The sequence below is a fragment of the Nicotiana tabacum genome, chromosome 5, assembly GCF_000715075.1.
Source record: "Nicotiana tabacum cultivar K326 chromosome 5, ASM71507v2, whole genome shotgun sequence".
In the NCBI taxonomy this organism is placed as follows: Eukaryota; Viridiplantae; Streptophyta; class Magnoliopsida; order Solanales; family Solanaceae; genus Nicotiana; species Nicotiana tabacum.
In genome coordinates, this window is record NC_134084.1 from 157715592 (window position 1) to 157736864 (window position 21273).

Consider the following 21273-nt stretch of genomic DNA (forward strand, 5'->3'; position numbering starts at 1 on the left):
AGGAGCTAAAAGGTATAAAACCTGTCTTTATGAGTTAAAAACCAGTAATTCGCTTAAAATCATGTTATAGGTCTTTAATCAACCTTTAGATATCATGCCTATAGGATTCTGTTCTGGTTATCAGTAGGCAAACCTGTAGGTTTATTAAGAATCCTAGGCCAAAAACTGTGATCTCGTGCTGCTTGAAACATGCCCAGATTCAGAACTTAATCAAATCAGTAGGCAAGCTCGTAGGTCCCAATGCTCATTTTTAATAAGCTACTTTCTTATATTCTTTTCTGCTCATCTAGATATCCTGCCAGTGGGATCCTAAATCAATAAAGTTGTCTGTTTAACTGCGTGCATTTGGTGTCTATTTGTGGAGGTTAAAATGAGCCCTTATTTGTTCCCTATCTGATAGTCCTATCTGATTTTTGTTTGTCGCCTAGATTTTTTCCATTTTAAGAAACATAGGTGATGTTTTATACTTCAATACCATGCAAGAGCGGGGGGGGGGGGGTGATTTATGTGGTACCCAATTTTTGCTTAACTTGATTATAGAAGGACATGGTTCTTCTATGTGTTCCAACTACTACTGTTTGCAGAATAATAATTAAAGAAAATAAAGAACAAATAGATTTTTACATGGAAAACACCTGGCTCAAAAGGTGAAAAAACCACGACCTACTACTCAATAGGATTTTCCCAAACTTCCACTAAAATCAGTGAGCCAAAAACTGCATTTACGAAAACTCTTTATAAACCTAGGATTAACTCTAATCCCGTTGTAGCACACAACCTCAACTATTGCGACAACTTCAAGTTAACTATAACTTGAACACTCTAAATACTTAATACAATTGCTTATATAAAAACTGAAAGGTACAATGTAAAATCACCTACTATAATTGAACTAGAATAAAAGATAGACACTTGGAATTGGTTCTTCTATCTCGTTCAAGTAGCTTCAGGATTACATGCTTGAATCACACATAAATTGATTGCAAAATTGCCTTGCTATTTTGCTCTCAATTCACGTTTAACTTTTGCTTATGTGCATTACCTGTAAAAGAGAACAACACTAATATTTAATGGGTTAGTAATTAGAGATTGACTGGGATACAAATGCTACTCTTCTATGGTAGAAGAGTTGTAGTTGATCTCATACTCTAACACTATCATCTTCCTAAACTGTGTTCTCTTCGTGTAAGGAGTCTTTCTCTCCTTATCCACTATGCAACCTTTTCGATCAGATCAGGAGATATTACTTCTGATAAGTTAGATTTATCTTCTTCACGTGCATCTCGCATGTTTGGGTTGATCACGACTGTGCTTCACAAGATGGACCTGGTCCAAGTCTAAGTTCCTTTTGTCAGTCATCAAAACTTCACATTTACTTGGGCTAACAAATTTCCCCTTTTTGATGATGACAAACTATGTGCTTTTTACTCACTTAGACCCTGTAAGAACTCAACTTTAACCATCAATACAAAGTTTAGAAAATTCACTTATCAACAAGAACCAAGTTAATTAGGTTATAAATATCACTTATTGAGAATATGTAAAGCACAATATCTCTTCCCTCTTTTGGCATCATCAAAAAGTTGCATAAAAAAAGTGTGAGTCCCAGATTTTAATAAGTACTCATGGCCACTGGGGCAACTGCAAGTGCAATCATGGATTAATCATCAGTAATCAAGCAAACATATTTAAACTATCAAGGAAATATTAGCATTCAACAAGAGCAAAAAATAGTAGATATCATTGATAGAAGATATGTTGCTATTACAATCTACAACCAGAAAGCAAAAACATTCAAAACATGAGCAAAAAGAAAGAAAAATCCCTAATCTGGGTCACTGAAGGTACTAGACAGGTTCAGGAGATAAAGGCTAGAATTCCTAAGGCTTGGGGGAGCTAGACGGTTGGTTTTGGGCTTGGAGAAGCTTCAGCATATTGTGAAGAAACCCATCATTCTTCTCCCTTTCCTTGGTAAGCTCAGTTCTGAGAGCATCCCTCTCAAATTCAACCTCTGCCAAACGAGCCTTTAGCCTAGCTATCTCCGCATTCTTGGCTTCACTTTCCTGAACAAGAGCCCTGACTTTACTGTTGATAGGTGTCTTCTTGGATGAACGAGGTTCATTTGGGATGGAATTGACTAAATAGTCACAAGCAAGTAGAGTATTAATGCCAAAGTACTCCTTGCTTGTGGCCATTTCTCATTTCTTCAGAGGCACATTGGACATATCTAGAACCGTAGTCAGAATAAAGCCATAGGGGTGGCATGATCCTTGGAGCCATTGATAACCCTGTCTAGTAGCTTGATGATGAATGCATGCTAGTTAATTTGCCTTCCACTTTCAAGGCACTCCATCAGAACTAAGTCCATATAATTTGCAATATGCCTTCTCTCTTGGCTGGGCAGTAGGCACTTGTTGACAAACTCAAAAATGACTTTGTGATGTGGCTTTATTTCACTCTTGTGCACAAACTTAGCCTCACTCACTTCTTCAACATCACAGAATCTCCTAGTGATTTCAAGGGCAGACGGAAGGGAATCCAGACTTGGCCATATCTATCTGGTGTAATTATCATATCCCTCAGCAGGGATGTCTAGAATCTCTCCCAGCTTATCTGCATCAAATATCACTTCAACTCCTTTGACTTTGCTGGTAACTCTGCCATCTTTAACCTCAGCATTCGCCATAAATTCAATGATTTCATTTTTGGCCAATCTCCCATCCATTTGAAGGACCATGTCTTTCCAGCCCTGAGCAGCTAGGGTGTCAACCAAACAAACCATTACTGGTTCCATCAAATCTTTCAGCAATCTTCCATTCAAAATTTTCCTTTTGCCGAACTTAGCCAGCTTGTCTTGTTCACCATCAGACTCATTTTCTTCTTCACCACTCCATTCCTCATCTTCAGAAATTCTAACTTGTTTGCTTTTCACTGCAGACCTTGTCCTCTTGGCCAATGAAGTTTCAACAGCCTTAGACACAGATGAAGACTTCTTGGAAGAAGCCTTGGACTTTTTAGGCTTGGGGGTCTGAACCTCCATTGTTGTATGTTCCTCCTGATGGACCTGTTCCAACTCCTCAACATTAACAACTTCAGAGGACTCTGCAACCTTACTTTTTCTTTATCTATTTTTTCTTCTTACTTTCAGCCAAAGCCTTTTGAAGGTCACTCTCACTTTATTTCACCCTGCTTCTTGTGGATCTTCCCTTTGGCAAAGGAGTTTCCGTAGTTGTTGGGGAGGAATCCTTTCATTTCTTGGAAGGTTTAGCAGCACTTGGGGCTTTTGGTGTGGGAGTTTTCCTTTTCTTTGGATCGTAACTTGCACCTACCTTTTTCAGAAGATCTGCTAGGGTTTCTTCAATTGATGAACCAGGTTCATCTCCTTGTGAGCTTAGATTAACTAGCCCCTCAGCAACGTCCACTAAATCACTTCCCCCTGACTTCTTGCCACTTTCTTCAATAGTTTCCTGTGCAACCCCACAAATTGCAGGTACATGCAATTCAGCAGTGGGTGAGTAATCAGCCACTCCTTTCCCTTTGCCCCTCACATCAACACATTCACCCTCTCTCTTTTTCTTTTTCAAATTTCTTTTTACCTCCACTCCTTCTTAACTCAGGTAATTCCACATCCCTGATAGGCCCAACCAACACAAACCTATTTTTTACATTTTCAGTCAAAGAAGAACTTACCTTAGAAGGAGATTTTTGAACCTTCTCAGAGTTAGAAGACCCAGGTCCTCCCCCTCACTAGAAAATTTGAACGAATCATAATAAGAGTTAGAATCAGAATCTTGGGCCTGACTTGCCTTTAATTTCTCATTCAATTTCTTTGAAAGAGCATCAGATGCCACCGTTTTGCTAGCAAGTATTTTTACTCTCCTTGGCCTGAGTTGGGGAGTCGTGCTAGGTGGAGAGGGGTAGATAAATTAGAGGGAGTAGGCTGTGGAGAAGTTACAGGGTTGTCTTTGTGGGTTTGTCATTATAGCTGATTTCTTGAGAGAATTTGTGAGTTAAACCTTTGGAGAAGAAAGCAATTTAGAGTGAAAAAGGTTTTTAATGGTTTTGAATTAAGAGAGGTAGGAATTAATAATGAGTATTTAAAGGGAAAAATTCATTTAATGGATAATGGTAGCCTTAGCAATCAATTAAAGGTCTAATCAACCTGAAATTGCAGGTTGAACGAACGGTTAGGCTTCCCTAGATTTTAGGCATTTTTGTGGTTAGAATTCTAATGAGGACGAAACTGGTTCAAAAACAAACAAATAGAATTTTCTAATGTTTGAATAATGGTAGGACTCTGCTCATGATTTAAATATTTATATTTCCAATTATGCAGAATATAGAAAACATACCTTGACATTCAGATGAACTAATACTGATTAACCAGGTTCTTCATTTAAAATTCTCTTGATCATGCCTCAATTTACCATAATAGGAAATTTTTTTAGAGATCATTGAGTCATATTAACACATGTCATAGGAGTATACCATTTATAGTATGAAACTGAGTAAAAATTAATCTAAATATTTACACAAGTTCCAGATTTCCTAGCCAAATGTTTTTTCATTTTTTTAATATATATATTTTTTTCATTGTGCATTCTGAGCTGGTTTCATTAGGTGATCTTAATCATCCCTAATTCTAACATGTTCCTTTCAAAGCTTTATATACTCAGTGCTTTAGTAAATATGTCAACATTTGTTTTATCAGTAGCACATAATTCTATGGTAATCAATCCTTTCTCATAGTTGTCCCTTAAGAAGTGATGTCTAACATCTATGTGCTTAGTCCTCTTATGATGAACTAGGTTCTTTGTCATACTTATAGCACTAGTGTTATCATAAAAGATAGGAATGCGACCAACTTCAATGCAAAATCTATCAGCTGTTGTTTGATCCACAATAATTGAGCACAACAAGAGGCAACAACAACATATTCAGCCTCAGCAGTGGATAAGGCCACTGAATTATGCTTTTTAGTGGCCCATGATACAAGACATGAACCAAGAAAATGAGCCACACCCGAGGTACTATTCCTATCCACAAGGAAACCTGCATAGTCAGCATCAGCATACCCCACAATATTAAAATTACTACCTTTAGGGTACCAAAGATAAATATTAGTAGTGCCTTTCAAATATCTCAGTATCCTCTTGACAGCAGTCAAGTGAAATTCCTTAGGATTTGCTTGAAAATGAGCACAAAGCCCCACATTGAAAACCATGTCAGGTCTGCTAGTAGTAAGATAAAAAATTGAACCAATCATACCCCTATACAACTTCTGATCAACAGATGAACCAGGTTCATCTATGTCTAATTTAGTAGCTATTGCAATGGGTATATCTATTTCCTTTGATTCATCCATTTTAAACTTCTTAATCAACTTTTTTGCATATTTCTACTAATGGATCATGGTTCCATTTGAGTTTTGTTTGATCTGTAAGCCTAAGAAAAAGTTAAGCTCACCCATCATACTCATTTCAAACTTACTCCCCATTAATTTGGCAAAATCCTTACTTAGTTTGTCAGTGGTTGCCCTAAAAATTATGTCATCAACATATATTTGTACTACAAGAAGATCCTTACCTTTTCCCTTAGGAATAGAGTACTGCCAATTTTATCTCTCTTGTAGCCATGTTCAAGCAGAAATTTGGACAGTCGTTCATACCATGCTTTAGGAGCCTGCTTGAGTCCATAGAGAGCCTTGTCTAATTTGTACACATGTTCCGGACACTCCTTGATCTCAAACCCTGGAGGTTGTTTGACAAAAACTTCTTCTTTTAGGTAGCCATTCAGGAAGGCACTTTTGATGTCCATCTGATGAAGAGTGAATTCCATGTGTGCTGCAAAGGCTATGAGGAGTCTTATTGCCTCCAGTCTTGCAACTGGAGCAAAAGTCTCATCATAATCTATGCCCTCCTCTTGGCTATAACCGTGGACCACCAGTCTTGCCTTATTCCTTGTAACTGTTCCATCTTTATCAAGCTTGTTTCTGAAGACCCATTTAGTGCCAATTACTGATATGTCCTTGAGTCTTAGAACTAGATGCCAAACTTGACTTCTCTCAAACTGATTGAGTTCATCTTGCATTGTATTTACCCAATCTGTATCCTGCAAAGCCCCAACAATATTTTTAGGTTCAATAAGAGATAAGAAAGCATCAGAAGCACATAAATTCTTTAATTGTGATCTAGTTTTAACTCCAAATATTGGATCGGTAATTATGTTCTCAATGGGATGAGAACTTTGATACTTATAAGGTTTCACAACCAACTGGTTTCTGTTTGATGTTTCTTCCATGTTCTTTTGTTGAGGAACAAGGTTATGAACAGGTTCCATTAGGGGATTAGTTTCAATTCTTCTTTGTTCAGTTCCCCCTATCAGGTTGCCCTGGATGGAAGAACCTATTCCATCACTTGTTCCTTCATTTGGTGCATCTTTATCTTGAGCTGTGACTTCACTCAATTCTTTTACCAGCCCAATGGCTTCATTTTCATGTTTCTGTCTCTCAAAAAGAATGTTAGTTGCATCAAAAACTACATGTACACTTTCTTCTACACACAAAGTTCTTTTGTTGTACACTTTATAAGCTTTGCTATGTGAAGAATATCCCAAGAATACTCCCTCATCACTTCTTGGATCAAACTTACCTAGGGAGTCCTTTCCATTATTGTGCACAAAGTACTTGCATCCAAATGCCCTAAGATGATATATATTTGGTTTTCTCCCTTTAAGTAACTCATAGTGAGTCTTCTCTACAAGAAGTCTAGTCATGCATCTATTAATGATGTAACATGCAATATTTATAGCCTCTGCCCAGAAGCTATTGGGCAGTCTACTAGAAAGAACCATAGTCCTAGCCATATCTTCAAGAGTCCTATTCTTTCTTTCAACTACTCCATTTTGTTGAGGAGCCCTAGGGGCAGACAAATTATGATCTATACCATGCTCCTTACAAAATTCAGCAAACATAGCATTTTCAAATTCAGTTCCATGATTAGACCTGATTGATGCAAGTTGATTACCTATTTGTTTCTGAGTTTTTCTAACAAAGGCAATAAACATGCCAAATACTTCATCCTTAGATGTTAAAAATAGTACCCGAGTAAACCTAGAATAATCATCAACAAGTACCATCACATATTTCTTACCACCTCTGCTCAATGTTCTCATTGGACCATAGAGATCCATATGAACCAGTTCTATCGTCCTGGCTGTTCTTACCATTTTCTTGCTTTTAAAAGATGATCTTACCTACTTCCCCCTTGCACAAGCCTCACAAATTTTGTCTTCCTTAAACTTGATGTTGGTAACCCTATCACCAGGTCCTTGGAAACTAATTTGTTGAGTTGATGAAGACTTGCATTTGACCAAGTCTTTTGTGCCACATGAGGGGATCATTGTCCAACACACTCAAGCAAGTGAGTTCATTTTCTGAAAGAGTGAACAAATCTACAATGTAAATATTGTTAACTCTTTTTCCCTGCAAAACAATCTTGTTAATGGTAAGATTAATCACAAAGCATTTGGTAGAGGTAAAGCTATAAGGTTACCTCTGTCACACAGTTGTGATACATTGATTAGGCTATATTTCAAGCCATCTATCAAGTAGACATTCTCAATGGAATGTGAGTCTGTCTTACCTACCTTTCCAACCCCAATGATCTCACATTTCTTCCCATTTCCAAAGAAGACATTACCTCCTATTAGATACTCAAGTGAAAAGAACTGGTTCTTGCTTCCAGTCATATACTTTGAGCAGCCACTATCTATGTACCATATTTGGCTACTTCCCTTCACTTGGACCTGTAAAACGAAATCAGGGGTTAGTCTTAGGAACCCAAACTAGTTTGGGTCCCTTTATATAGGCAAAGGGGTGAATTAAATTTCTTTTGGCCCATCCAGACAACCTATTTTTCTCTTGAACAAAGGTTTTGTTCTTTTTACTGGCCTTTTCTTTTGCATTACATTCACTTTTATAATGACCAGTCTTGCCACAGTGTATGTAGATTTTGTTTTCAGGAAGTGTGATGTATTTACTTTTGGGATCCCACTTAGGTGTTGGGGTCCCATAGCCAAGTCCTCTCTTATTTCTACTGTGGTGCTCTTGTAGCCAGGATAATACATCAGAGAACTTGTTCCATTTGCAAGTTCTATCTAGTTCATGCTTCACCTTACCTAAATCTTCTTTTAGGACTCTTATCTGCTCATCTTTCATGTACAACTCATCCTTTATCTTTCCTAGATTTTCTTCTAGGTGTGATGTGTGTGATCAACTTTCTTCTTACCTCTTCCTAATTTTAGTTTTTTAATTTTCAGACCTAAGTTCTAAGACACTAGTGTAAAGTTCAAGAACCTGGTTCTTCAACTCATCATTTTTACTGTCACTCTCATTAGCCCTAGATTCTAGATTTTTGCACATGGCTTTTAAGATCACACACTCCCTAGACAGATGTTCCTTCTCATTGTTTATTACCTCAGACTCATCGATAAAGTCTAACAATAGTTCAGATAACCTTTCTTTAGACAAAAATTTAATCTTATCTTTGAGATGAATCACACTTACCTCTTGTTCATCATCTGATTCTCCAATGGCCATAAGTGATTGTTCATCTCTATCTTCATCTTCTAAATCCTCATCTGATGTTTCTCCCCAAGCAGCAACTATAGCCTTTGTTGATCCTTTGTTCCTTTTGGGTTAAACCTGTTCCTTCTTTCTGTTTCTTCGTTCAGACCTTTCCTTCTTCCATTCAATTTCCCGCCGAGGACAATTCTTTATCATGTGGTCATTCTTGCCACATTTGTAGCAGCCCTCATTGGTCTATTTCTTATGAGCCCTTGGTTTGTTGAAGGTTATACCTCTTGAATAACCCTTTTCTCTCATCAGGTACTTTTTGAAATCCCTTGTGATCATGGCCATTTCATCATCCTCTAGACTTGCACCTTCAGTTATTCTGAGAGCCAGACTCCTTTCCTTCTTGGGTATATCCATTTCCATGGTTTGTCTTCTTAGTTCACAGGCAGTGAGATTTCCAATCAGTTCATCCAACTTGAGAGTAGCAATGTTCTTTGATTCCTGAATAATAGTGATTTTGCTTTCCCAAGTTACTAGTAAGACCCTTGTCAAGATTTTCTCAACCTTGTCTTCTTCAAGGATAATTCTTCCAATAGATTTAAGTTCATTTGTTAGTGTTATGAACCTTGTGTACATCTCTTGGATAGTTTTCCCTTCCTTCATGGTGAAATTCTCATATTGAGAATATAACAGTGTTCCTCTTGATCTCTTTACTTGAGGAGTTCCTTCATGAGCCACTTGTAAAGTGTCCCGTATCTCTTTAGTAGTGGTACAACTTTGAATCCTGCTGTACTCATCTGGACCTAGTCCACACACAAACCATTTCTTGGCCTTGGCATTCTTTTCCCATTTCTTCAAATCTTCAGCAGTGCAGTCAGCTCTTGTCTTTGGCACGTCCACTCCTTCAGCATTTTTCTTTGTAGTAGCTAGGGGACCATCTGTGACTATATCCCAGAGTTCATAGTCTTCTCCTATGATGTGGTCTCTCATCCTGTTCTTCTACCAAGAATAGTATTGACCATTAAAGAGTGGGGGCCTAAGAGTGGATTGCCCTTCCCAGTTTCCATGTGGTGCACTCATCTTGATCTATTCCTAAGGTGTTAGCCTCTTCAAGGATAACCCGCTCTAATACCAATTGATGTTTTATACTTCAATACCACACAAAAGGGAGGGTGATTTGTGTGGTACCCAATTTTTGCTTAACTTGATTATAGAAGGACCTGGTTCTTCTATGTGTTCCAACTACTACTGTTTGCGGAATAATAAGTAAAGAAAATAACAAACAGGGGAATTTTTTACGTGGAAAACACCTGGCTCAAAAGGTGAAAAAACCACGACCTACTACTCATTAGGATTTTTCCAAACTTCCACTAAAATCACTGAGCCAAAAACTGCATTTACAAAAACTCTTTTGTAATCCTAGGATTAACTCTAATTCCGTTGTAGCACACAACCTCAACTGTTACAACAACTTCAAGTTAACTCTAACTTGAACACTCTAAGTACCTAATACAATTGCTTCTATAAAAGATGAAAGGTACAATATAAAATCACCTACTACAATTGAACTAGAATAAAAGATAGATACTTGGAACTGGTTCTTCTATCTGGTTCAAGTAGCTTTAGGATTGCACGCTTGAATCACACATAAATTGCTTGCAAAATTTCCTTGATATTTTGCTCTCAATTCACATTTAACTTCTGCTTATGTGCATTACCTGTAAAAGAGAACAACACTGATATTTAATGGGTTAGTAATTAGAGATTGACTGGGATACATATGCTACTCTTCTATGGTAGAAGAGTTCTAGTTGATCTCATACTCTAACACTATCATCTTTCTAAACTGTGTTCTCTTCGTGTAATGAGTCTTTCTCTCCTTATCCACTATGCAACCTTTTCAATCAGATTAGGAAATATTATTTCTGATAAGTTAGATTTATCTCCTTCACGTGCATCTCACATGTTTGGGTTGATCACGATTGTGCTTCACAAGATGGACCTGGTCCATGTCTGAGTTCCTTTTGTCAGTCTTCAAAACTTCACATTTACTTGGGCCAACAATAGGTAAGTGTAGAACTATCCAACATAGAGGCCCTAAATACCTCCAGGACCATAAGTAAGGGTGGGTAGTGCACGCATAAGGTACGAATTAGAAGCTGCTAGAATACTTAGGTAACAACTGAAAGATAGTAATTGGGTAGTAAAGGAAATGATAACCCGTACGCTAATTCTATGTGTAGCACCCCAACTTAGGGAAAGCGACCAAGTATTGCATGGAAATGATCCTATACGCTAAAAAACCTAGGACCCCTTTAAAATAATATCTATTTGTCTAAATTGTTTTATTTTCCATAAGGCTAATTCACTTAATTTAAGTTCGGCCAGGACCTACTATTGCGGACCTTGAGGGGTGCCTAACACCTTCCCCTCAAGGTAATTTCGAGCCCTTACCCGATCTCTGGTGATGTAAACTGGTTATGTGAGTTAATTGCCCTAGGTGCCCTAATGCATCTTAATCCGTTAGGTGACGACTCTTCAAATCCCTTACCCCATCCCAAAAGGAAAGGAGTTTTCCCAAAATGTCGAAACCCGGTTTCGTGAGAAAAAGGGGGCACGACAGCATGTGGGGCAGCTTCATCACTATAGGGTTGTTCCACGAACCGACCCGCATCTCTTTTTGGTAAGAGTTCTGGGGCACCAGGTATTTTGTCTACCATTTCCTGATGTTCCTTCATTTGGTCTTGCAACATTTTGTTCTCGTTTCCATTTCTTTCATCTTCTTCAAAATCTCTGTGAGGGTGTCATCACCTGTATTACTAACATTGTGAGTGATAACTGTTATTGGAGGGGGAGGGCCATGCTGCTCGGCCGCTATTGGTGCAACGCAGGTCCTCGCATTCTCTCTAGTTGCTTTTTGGGCGGGCATATCAAGGATGTTGGTCAGCGTGCTTGTCATCCAAACCTCAAGTAATTTCTTAACTGCTGGTGGTACCTCTTACGTTGTAGACGTGGAAGCTCTCTTACTGTGGGACGTTGTGATACTATCATGAGGGAGGGGCGATCCACTTCGCCTGGGAGAGGCGTCCGGCGTTACATCTTCACCCTCCATTTTTGAAACCTCGTTGATGGTATTTAAGAGATTGGTGGTGAGATCGGCCACTGCCTACATTCTTTCTTCTCTGTTACCTGCCATGTTAGGGCTGTGTGTACAAGAGAGTAGGGAATTTTGCGTTTTTTTTGTTGCCAGTTACAAATCTAGAAGAAACTAAAATTTTGACTAGAAAATCCCCACAGACTGCGCCAAATTGTTTGACCAAAAAATATAAATCTTTGATTAAACTTATTAAATTTATATAATGAGGGCTTAAACTTAGTTAATAATAATAACTTCAGATCTATAAACGGTTAATACGAGTGATGTAGAGTAGCGCTAGAAGAAGATTAAATACAACATGTATTTAATGGTTCAAGACCATTAATGAGGAGGGAATGTCAAGAAGTAAATAACAATAAATGGCATTAAAGTAAATAAGGAGAATAATTAACCCAATATTGAATGAGATGGATGATTGCTCCTCCTAACAATGATGGATGAAAAACAAATACGAGAATATTGGGATCCTTTTCGGATCTGGTGGAAAAGTTGTGGAATAATAGATAATCGAATCTCTTTAGAAAGATAGTGCTTGTATTCTATCTAGAGAGAAAGCCTGCTTTTTGAGAATGTTCTTATCAGAGAATATTAAATGCCTTTCACCTTATCTCTCTTTCTATTTATATGGGACATACCCCCAGTCAACCTTAAAAGTACAGGTACAAAGAATATTCACTAGAATATTCTTCTAAAGATCCTATTATAAAACTAGTCGTTACTACCGCCTTCGATGCTTGACCTCGGCCGTTGTCGACTGCTCGGCTATAACCTCCACTGTTTGGGTCTCGATCTCAGCCATATTACTTTTCGCAATGCCACTTTATTTTAACTACACGAAATTGAGCATATTTGTTATTTGTTATTTGTTAATACTTTAGCATATATATATCCTTACCGTCACATAGTTCGTCCATATAAGTCCTTGTACTATATAAAATTGAGCACATTTTGTCCATCGTTAATACTTTAGTTCATATATGCCTTTGATGTCAGATAGTTGGTCCATATATGCCCTTTTCGAAATGGAATCCATCTAAACTAATTCGTTCTTTCGTTAATTGTGCTAAAGTGCATTATAAACACTATTTCCTTTTTATAAGTACTTTTTTTTATTTACCTTTCTCTTTTCTTTATTCTTTTTTATTTTTTATTTTCTTACTTTTTCTTTCTTCCCATATCCGATTTCCTCCATTGCTGATGTCTTCTTCATTTTCGTCACCAATTTGACTTGACAAAACTCATAAATTCCTACTAATTTTACTATAAAAAATCCCACATGTTCTTCTGACTTGAATGAGATAAAAATTATCGGAGAAATTTTTTCGGTGGTGTTAATTGGGTGAAGGGAGTGTATGGTTATTCAGCTTTTGAAGGTGTTGTTCACTGTGGAGCTTCAAATATCTGAAGGAAAAAAGACCTTCAAAATCTGAATAACCACATACTCCATTCACACAATTAACAACGTTGAAAAAATTTCTCCGATAAATTTTATCTCATTCAGGTAAGAAGAACATGTGGGGTTTTTGATAGTAAAATTTATGAGTTTTGTCAAGTGAAATTGATGATGAAAATAGAGAAGACATCAGCAATGGAGAAAATCATATATGAGAGAAAGAAAAAGTAAAATATAAAAATAAAAATAAAAAGAAAAAAGAAAAGAGAAAGGTAAAGGAAAAAGTACTAATAAAAAGGAAATAGTGTTTGTAATGCACTTTAGTACAATTAACGAAAGAACTAATTAGTTTGGGTGGATTCCGTTTTGAAAAGGGCATATATGAGCTAAAGTATTAATAAAGGGCAAATATACTTAATTTCGTGTAGTACAAGAACATATATGGGCCAACTATGGACCAACTATCACTTGAAGGCAAATTTAGACCCATACAAAGGTTTACTGCATCTGAGCTTTTTTTCTTTTGGGTACAAGCTCTTTTAGAGTTTGTTAATTTTTCTTTTATTTTGTACAATGCCCCGAGCTCTCTCTTTTTGGAGCATTTATATCTTGGTGATCTTTTAATTTTTAATTTCGAACTAGACTTGGGGTAGTGTTGAAGTTGAGTAAAGACTTTAAAAAAATAACAACAGTAGAACTATCTGTGGAGCAATGATAAATTAGAAGTGACTTAAGACAGAGAACAAATATATAATTTGATCTTAAAATTAGTTCTCATTTTCAAAAAGAGGCAAACATAGTGAAAAGTATAGAGTAAAAGGTGACTCCCTTAAATCATTGTCACAAATAATGGGTTCTGTTTCATCAACATCATTTCTGGCCCAAAAACTTGGACAGGGCCTTTTTTGGATAAGTTACATATATGGCCGAGTAAAAATTGTGTGGGGTAGCCACTTTTAAAATGATATTTACTTTTTATCCAGGATTTTCAATGCTTAGCAATAGTAGCCATTAGTATATTAAAATTAATATGAAAAGACTGTGTTACTCTTTCTTCTATCTCTTTCATGTTAGGGAAAAGGACTGGGAGCCGCCGTCTGTGAGACAAAAGATATTTGGTTTTATCTTTTGTCAAAAGATATTCACAGATGACACTAACTTATTGCAAATAATATAACGTTTATTGTTAATATAACCAATAAATAGTAAGACAGTTATAGATCCATAAGTGGCAATATGTTTTTGTTAGTATATTCCAATTCTCTGCGTCATGACCATTATCAGAATTTCTACCCATAATGGAGTGGAATCGATTAAAAGATGGAGGAAAATAAATCTGAGAATGATAAAGTTGCCAATATTTTTGTCCACACCACAACTTAAGAGGAAAATAAAAAATGGGGGAAATAATGAAATATACATGAAACTAGATAGAAAGAGAGGAAACCATGGAATAATCTCCCAATCTAGTAGAGAACAGAACCTCTAGTACTGTGTTACCACTGGTTTTCTGCTACGTTATGGATCCTGAACTTACAGTTACAAGTTCAAAAATTAAGGACATTTGGTCCTGAACTTCGAGTTCAAGTTCAAAAGTTAAAGACACTTGGTCCTGAAGTTAGAATTACAAGTTTAAAAGTTAAAGACACTTGGTCCTCAATTTAGACTAACAAGCTCAAAAGTTAAGGACAATAGGTCCTGAACTTATAGTTACAAGTTCAGAAGTTAAGGACAATAGGTCATGAAGTCCTGAACTTAGACTAACAAGCTCAAAAGTTAAGAACAATAGATCCTGAACTTAGACTTACACATTCAAAAGTTAAGGACAAGTAGTCCTTAATTTAGAGTTACAAGCACAGAACTTAAGGACAGGTGGTCCTGAACTTCGAGTTCCAAGTCCAAAAGTTAAGGACATGCAGTCCTGAAGTCCTGAACTTAGAGTTGCAAGTTCAAAAGTTAAGGACACTTGGTCCTAAACTATTATGAGCAGAGGGGTGTTTTCGTCCGGGCAGGTAAAGTTTATTAGTGCAATGACTAAAGACTAAAGATATTTTAAACAGTGGCTTAAAAGTAAATACATGCGTTATTAGTGGCTAACCGTGAAGATTCAGGACATTTTTGTCCTGACAATTTGAACTGAAAAACTAAAATTCAGGATGTATGACTAATTCCTAAATAGCGGCCCTTTACAGTAGCTACCTGGTGTCATTTCTACTTCGGCCGATCGGCCAACACACACACACACACACATACACGTTTAATCGATCGGTAAAAAATATAAAATATATATATAAGAATTGTGTATAACATATGTATATTATACATTAATATATAAAAAAATATGTATTTTATCGGTTATTATTTTTTGAAGCGGCTATACAACATAGTTTTTCCTTCGGGGAGCAACGAGTCTTCTGTTCGTATAAATGTTTTAAAAGTCAGCGGCGTAAGATGGGACATTTTATTTTAACACAGGATAAGGCGTAAGCCCCGAGATTTATAAAGGGATTTTGTCTTGGTCATTTATGCGATGACTTTTCAGTTATATCACGACAATAACAATAAATATAGTATAATCTTACAGGTGAAGTCTGAGAAAGATATTGTATACGCAAACCTTACCTCTACAAGGTGAATATAGATGGGCTATTTCCTATAGACCATCGGCTCAAGAAAAGATGAAAAAAGATAGGAAAGAAAGAAATAATTTAAAATTTTGGAGTTGCATCTACTAAAGAGGGACTTGATTTATGATATGGTGTTGATTGATTATAATTACTTAGCCACAAGGATCAGGAGCGGAGGTACAGTAGTGGGTGCGGGTTTGGGCGAACCCAGTTACTTTTTCCGAAACCCTGTATTTGTATTGAAAAATTTACCACATCTATATAAATATATCATGCTGAACCCAGTAACAAAAGAAATCTAGGTTTAATGGTAAGAGTTGTGCGTTTGCTGGAAAAAGATGTGGGTTCAATTCCCGATTAAAGCAGATTTTTATTTCGTTTTTTTTAAATATTGTTTTCACAAATCAACTTAACGACAACGTTTTCTTCACTTTCCTCTCAACAGACACTAAATAACATTATTTAAAAATAAAATATAACGTGTTTCTTTCTAATAAACAAAGAACACAAGCTTCCCAACTTTAAACACAATTTTCTTCCAATTCCCAAATAAAAAAAAAACTAGGGTTCTGCTGCCTCTATCAACTTCGTTGCTAGTTGCTACTCTCTTGACACCACATCGAAATAGTTCGTCTCAAGTATCTGTCCATCTTTCCATCTCCTGTGAATCAAAATCCTTAACCCCTTTTCAATTGATTTTTGGGTATTGTTAAACTTAAAGTTAGTAAAAAAACCTTTTCTTTTAGAACACTCCTGATTTGAGGCAAATTATTTTAGTATTGGAATGAATAATCCCAAATAGAAATAGTGCAAAATTGTTACAAAGTAAGTCATACGGTTGATCCTAATTTGGTTTGAGATTAAGCTACTGATGATTGATTGTAAAAGGGGAATCGGCTAAATGTGCTAACAAGAGTAATGAATTAGTGTAATGAATTGTGCTATCACAAAGTATTACTCTAGTATCATTTATGAATAGATGATTAAAAGGATATTTACTTGATTATGAGGACATGAGTGACATTCTGAACTTATATTTGTTTATCTGTGTTCAATTTTTGTTGCATTTGCTCTTTATATTTTAGCACTGTGCATTCATGAGTTCTTATTGGTATATCTTATGGCACCTCGATTCTCTTTGTCAATTTATGGGAACTATCTAGCTAGACTAAGTTTTTAAATTTTTAGGAACAAATCATAGTATAGTTTACAAATTGAACTATGTCAAAGGAGATAAAGAATAGTTTGTTATAGCATTTTGAAACATACAACTTCAAGTGAATTTTTGTTTTGTGATTTTTAGGTTTTTCTAGCAAAAGTCGATATGATCACGAGTTTTTACAAAACTCAAGCTTCTGCAGCTTCTTCTAGATCTCCTTTGACAAGTTCTCCATGTCCAGTTATTAATAACAATATTAATCCTTCCCAAGCATCGAATAAAATGTATGATTATGAGCCCGATCCTGCTAAAAGAAAACCAATTTCAGAATATCCTCCTAATTTACGTGACCGTGTAAGGAGAAATTATATACAAAATGGAGCTTGTCAACCTCGTGGTTTTGTCTTTCCAAAAAGAGATTTTGGGGGAATAATGCGTCACTTTAATCCGGAATGGTTTAAAACTTCATGTTCTCAATGGTTAGAATATAACATTAAACAAGATGCAATATTTTATTTTTGTTGTTACTTGTTTAAAAATGAGGTTGGAGGATATGGAAAAAATATAGGTGATGCTTTCACAACAGATAGTTTTAGAGGTTGGAATAAAGGTTTAAAAAGACTTAAATCACATGTGGGTGACGTGAGTAGTGTTCATAATCGATGTTTCAAGATGATGCTAGATTTAATGAACCAAGCACAATCCATTCTAACTTCTTTGGACAAGCAATTTGAGAAAATTAAAAGTGAACATCGAGTTTGTTTGAATGCTTCAATTGATGTGATAAGGTATCTTTTGTAAGAAGGAATTCCTTTTCGGGGCCATGATGAGAGTGTAACTTCTACTAGAAGAGGCCAATTTTTAGATCTCTTAAAATGGTATGCAGATAGGAAGGAAGATGTGAAAAATATGGTATTAGAAAAAGCTCCAAAAAATAACACCATGACTTCTCCTAATATTCAGAAAGATATTGTGAATTCTTGTGCAAAAGAAACGGTGAAAGCAATTATTGAAAATTTGAATGAGAATTTTTTTGGGATATTAGTTGATGAGTCTAAGGATGTCTCTCATAAGGAACAAATGGCTCTTGTTCTACGCTATGTCAATAAAGAGGGTGAACTTATTGAGCGATTCCTTGGTCTTGTCCATGTTAAAGGTACAACTGCGCACGCATTACAAAAAGAAATATATTCTTTGCTTTTACAACATTCATTGAGTTCATCTCTAATACGGGGACAGGGGTATGATGGAGCTAGTAACATGCAAGGACACATCAACTTTGATTCTGAAAAATAATCCTTCGGCACATTGCATACATTGCTTTCCTCATCAGTTGCAATTGACTCTTGTAGCTGTTGCAAAAAAAAAAAAATACCATGATGTAAATAATTTTCTTGACATTCTTGCTAATGTTTTGAATGTTGTTGGAGGTTCTTATAAGCGTAGGGAGATGCTTAGAGATGATCAAGCTGAAAAATTAGATGAGTTATTAGTGCTTGGTGAAGTTCATCCAGGAAGTGGATTAAATCAAGAACTTGGGCTTCAAAGACCAGGTGATACTCGTTGAGATCTCACTTTAAGACATTACGTAACTTTATTTCTTTATTCTCTTCGATTGTTCATATACTTGGAGTTCTTGCAAATGAGGGTTCAAATTATCAGGAGAAAGCATTAGCCAAAAGTCTAGTGGAAGATATAAGATCTTATGAGTTCGTTTGTATATTACATTTGATGTTAAAACTATTGGCAATTACATATGCTTTGAATATGGCCCTACAAAAAAAGATCAAGATATTGTTAGTGCAATAAAACTTGTTGATTTCACAAAGAGGCAATTGCAAACAATGAGAGAATCTAAATGGAATTCTTTGATAGAAGATGTCTCTTCGTTTTGTGATAAGAATGGTATTGTAATCCCAAAAATGGATGAGAAGTATGCACTTGGAAAGTCGAAGCGTAAAAGCTCAATTGTTACATATTTCCATCATTTGTACGTAGAGGTTTTTTGTGCTACTATTGATTTGCAACTTTCGGAGCTTAACAGTCGTTTTAGTAAAGTGAATACTTCTCTGCTTCTTGGTATGGCTAGTTTAAGTCCCGATGATTCTTTTGCGAATTATGATAAAAATAAGATTATGAAACTTGCTATATATTATCCAAATGAGTTCACTGCTTCTAAGCTTGAAGATCTTAGTTATGAGCTTGACAGTTATATGGACTATGTGCGAGAAATGGACAATGCATTCTCTAACTTGAAAGGGTTTGGTGATCTGTCGAAGACATTGGTTAAAACAAATATTCACAAGACATGGAGACTTATTTATTTGCTTGTGAAGCTGAGTTTGATATTACCTGTGGCTACTGCAATGGTTGAAAGGACTTTTTCTTCAATGAAGTTTATTAAAAATGATTTGCGAAGCAGGATTGGTGATGACTTTTTGAATGATTGTTTAGTTTGTTTTATAGAGGATGAAGTATTTGAAAGTGTATCTAATGATGCGATCATTGATCGTTTTCAAAACATGACAACTCGTCGAATGCAATTGAAATGATAATGTTTATATTCATATATTGTGTTTGCCTTTCGTTACTTTTTAAATATATATTAAATATCGATACTCATTCTTTAGTCAGTTTGATATTGTATATTAGTTTTAGGTCATAGTCTTATTTTAAATTTTAGAACCCACACACTCCAAATCCTAGCTCCACCTCTGACAGGAATGAAGCTACCCTTGTATAAAGGGAGTCAACTGACACCTATTCGTCGAAAAATTACATTGTATAAATACATTAGTTTTTTTAATTGTATATATACTACATGTTAGGTGTGGAAGCCATGCAAATTTTGGGTACCAATTTGATCTCTTGGAATGTGTAATCTAGTAGAAAATTAGTATTATCCACCACTGCCTACAAGTTTATAGTTTTCACGTCAACGAGGTAATCGAGTTGTGAACAGAATTTTCTCTTATCACTAAAAGAATGGTTATCACACATAAGAATATTGAGAGAATAGAAATCCAGGCTGCAAAGAAAGGCTAAAACTCAGTGTGAGTTTTCAAATGGCGGCCTGTCTTCTTTCGGTTGACATAATATTATTATTTTGAAGCATAATATATTATCGTCTATACCCGCATGGCCATATAACAATCATTCGCTATAAAAATTAAGTTTTTTATAGAACTAATTTTTATATTATATTATAATATATATTTTCTGTAACGTACGTCATTACAATAATAATAAAAAATCAAAACAAATAAAGTTGTTATAGAAAGATTTGACTGTCCTGGTATTCTTAGAGTCAATGGATTGCTTTAATTTGCTTTACCAGATTCTAGAAAAAATATGGACCAGAAAGGCTAATATAATATCTATATATTGTGGTCTGTTCCTTTTCATTAAAAGGTGAGGTCCGTGGTGTTTAGTGAAAAAGAAAGGCACCTAATTCCTCTTGTTGTAAGAATGGCAAGCAAGCTTCTTGAATTATTCCATAATACTTTCTGCAACCCAAGTAGATGGACAAATATTTAAAGATATTTGAAAATATATTGGATATATAAGAATAATGATATTATGTGCTTGATTTTCCTCTGAAAATGGTGCTTTCCACGTCCTCTATGTTATAAGAACTCCCTTAGAGAGGAATATTAAAGAACGACAAACCTTAGAGTAATGGTAAAGTTGTCTTAATGTGATTCATGGGTTATGAGTTTGAACCGTGGAATCAATTATCAAAGGCGGCCCGACGAATTTTGTGGTCTAAAGCCAAATTTACGAGGCGCCTTATTTTCTTTAAATAATTTTTTAATTTGAAGTCCATTTTTCTAGTTCTTTTTATATGCAAAGTTATTAATAATTTTTTTATAATTAATTTTTTTTCTAATAATTCTATCTTAATTGACAATATAGTTAATCCATTTAACCTCTCTTGAGACATTATTGAGCTTAGTTAAGATTTTATCAATTTTAATTTCGAAAAAACTTTTTTTTGCTGAAGTAGCGGTAACATGAGTTGTTAACATTATTTTATAACCAATATAGACATTTGGAAAGAATCAAATTTTTTTATTTGATTGAGCATATCAATCAAACCGTTATCTTCCAATTGTACTATTTTTCCTAACACTTTTAATTTAGAAAATAAATCTAAACCATCAATATTAGATTGATTATTATGCTTCAAGAAACACTCAAGATTAGGCGGTATTTTTCAAAATTTCCATCATCTAGTGATCTCAATTTTTTACATTAAATAAAAAACAAAAATATTTTCATATGCTTTGAAAATCTATTCTGAAATGGAAAAAATAGTCTTATCTAATATGTATAAAAAGTAATTAACTCTTAAGGACTCTT

The 21273-nt window shown here is 35.5% G+C and overlaps 1 protein-coding gene across 1 annotated transcript; it reads left to right on the forward strand.

Annotated features, from left to right (window-relative positions):
• The first annotated feature begins 18755 nt into the window (after window positions 1-18755).
• LOC107783232 (uncharacterized) lies at window positions 18756-19463 on the forward strand. The gene has a single exon (XM_016604199.2). The coding sequence runs from the start codon at window positions 18756-18758 to the stop codon at window positions 19461-19463; it is 708 nt and encodes a 235-aa protein (XP_016459685.2).
• Window positions 19464-21273: the final 1810 nt, after the last annotated feature.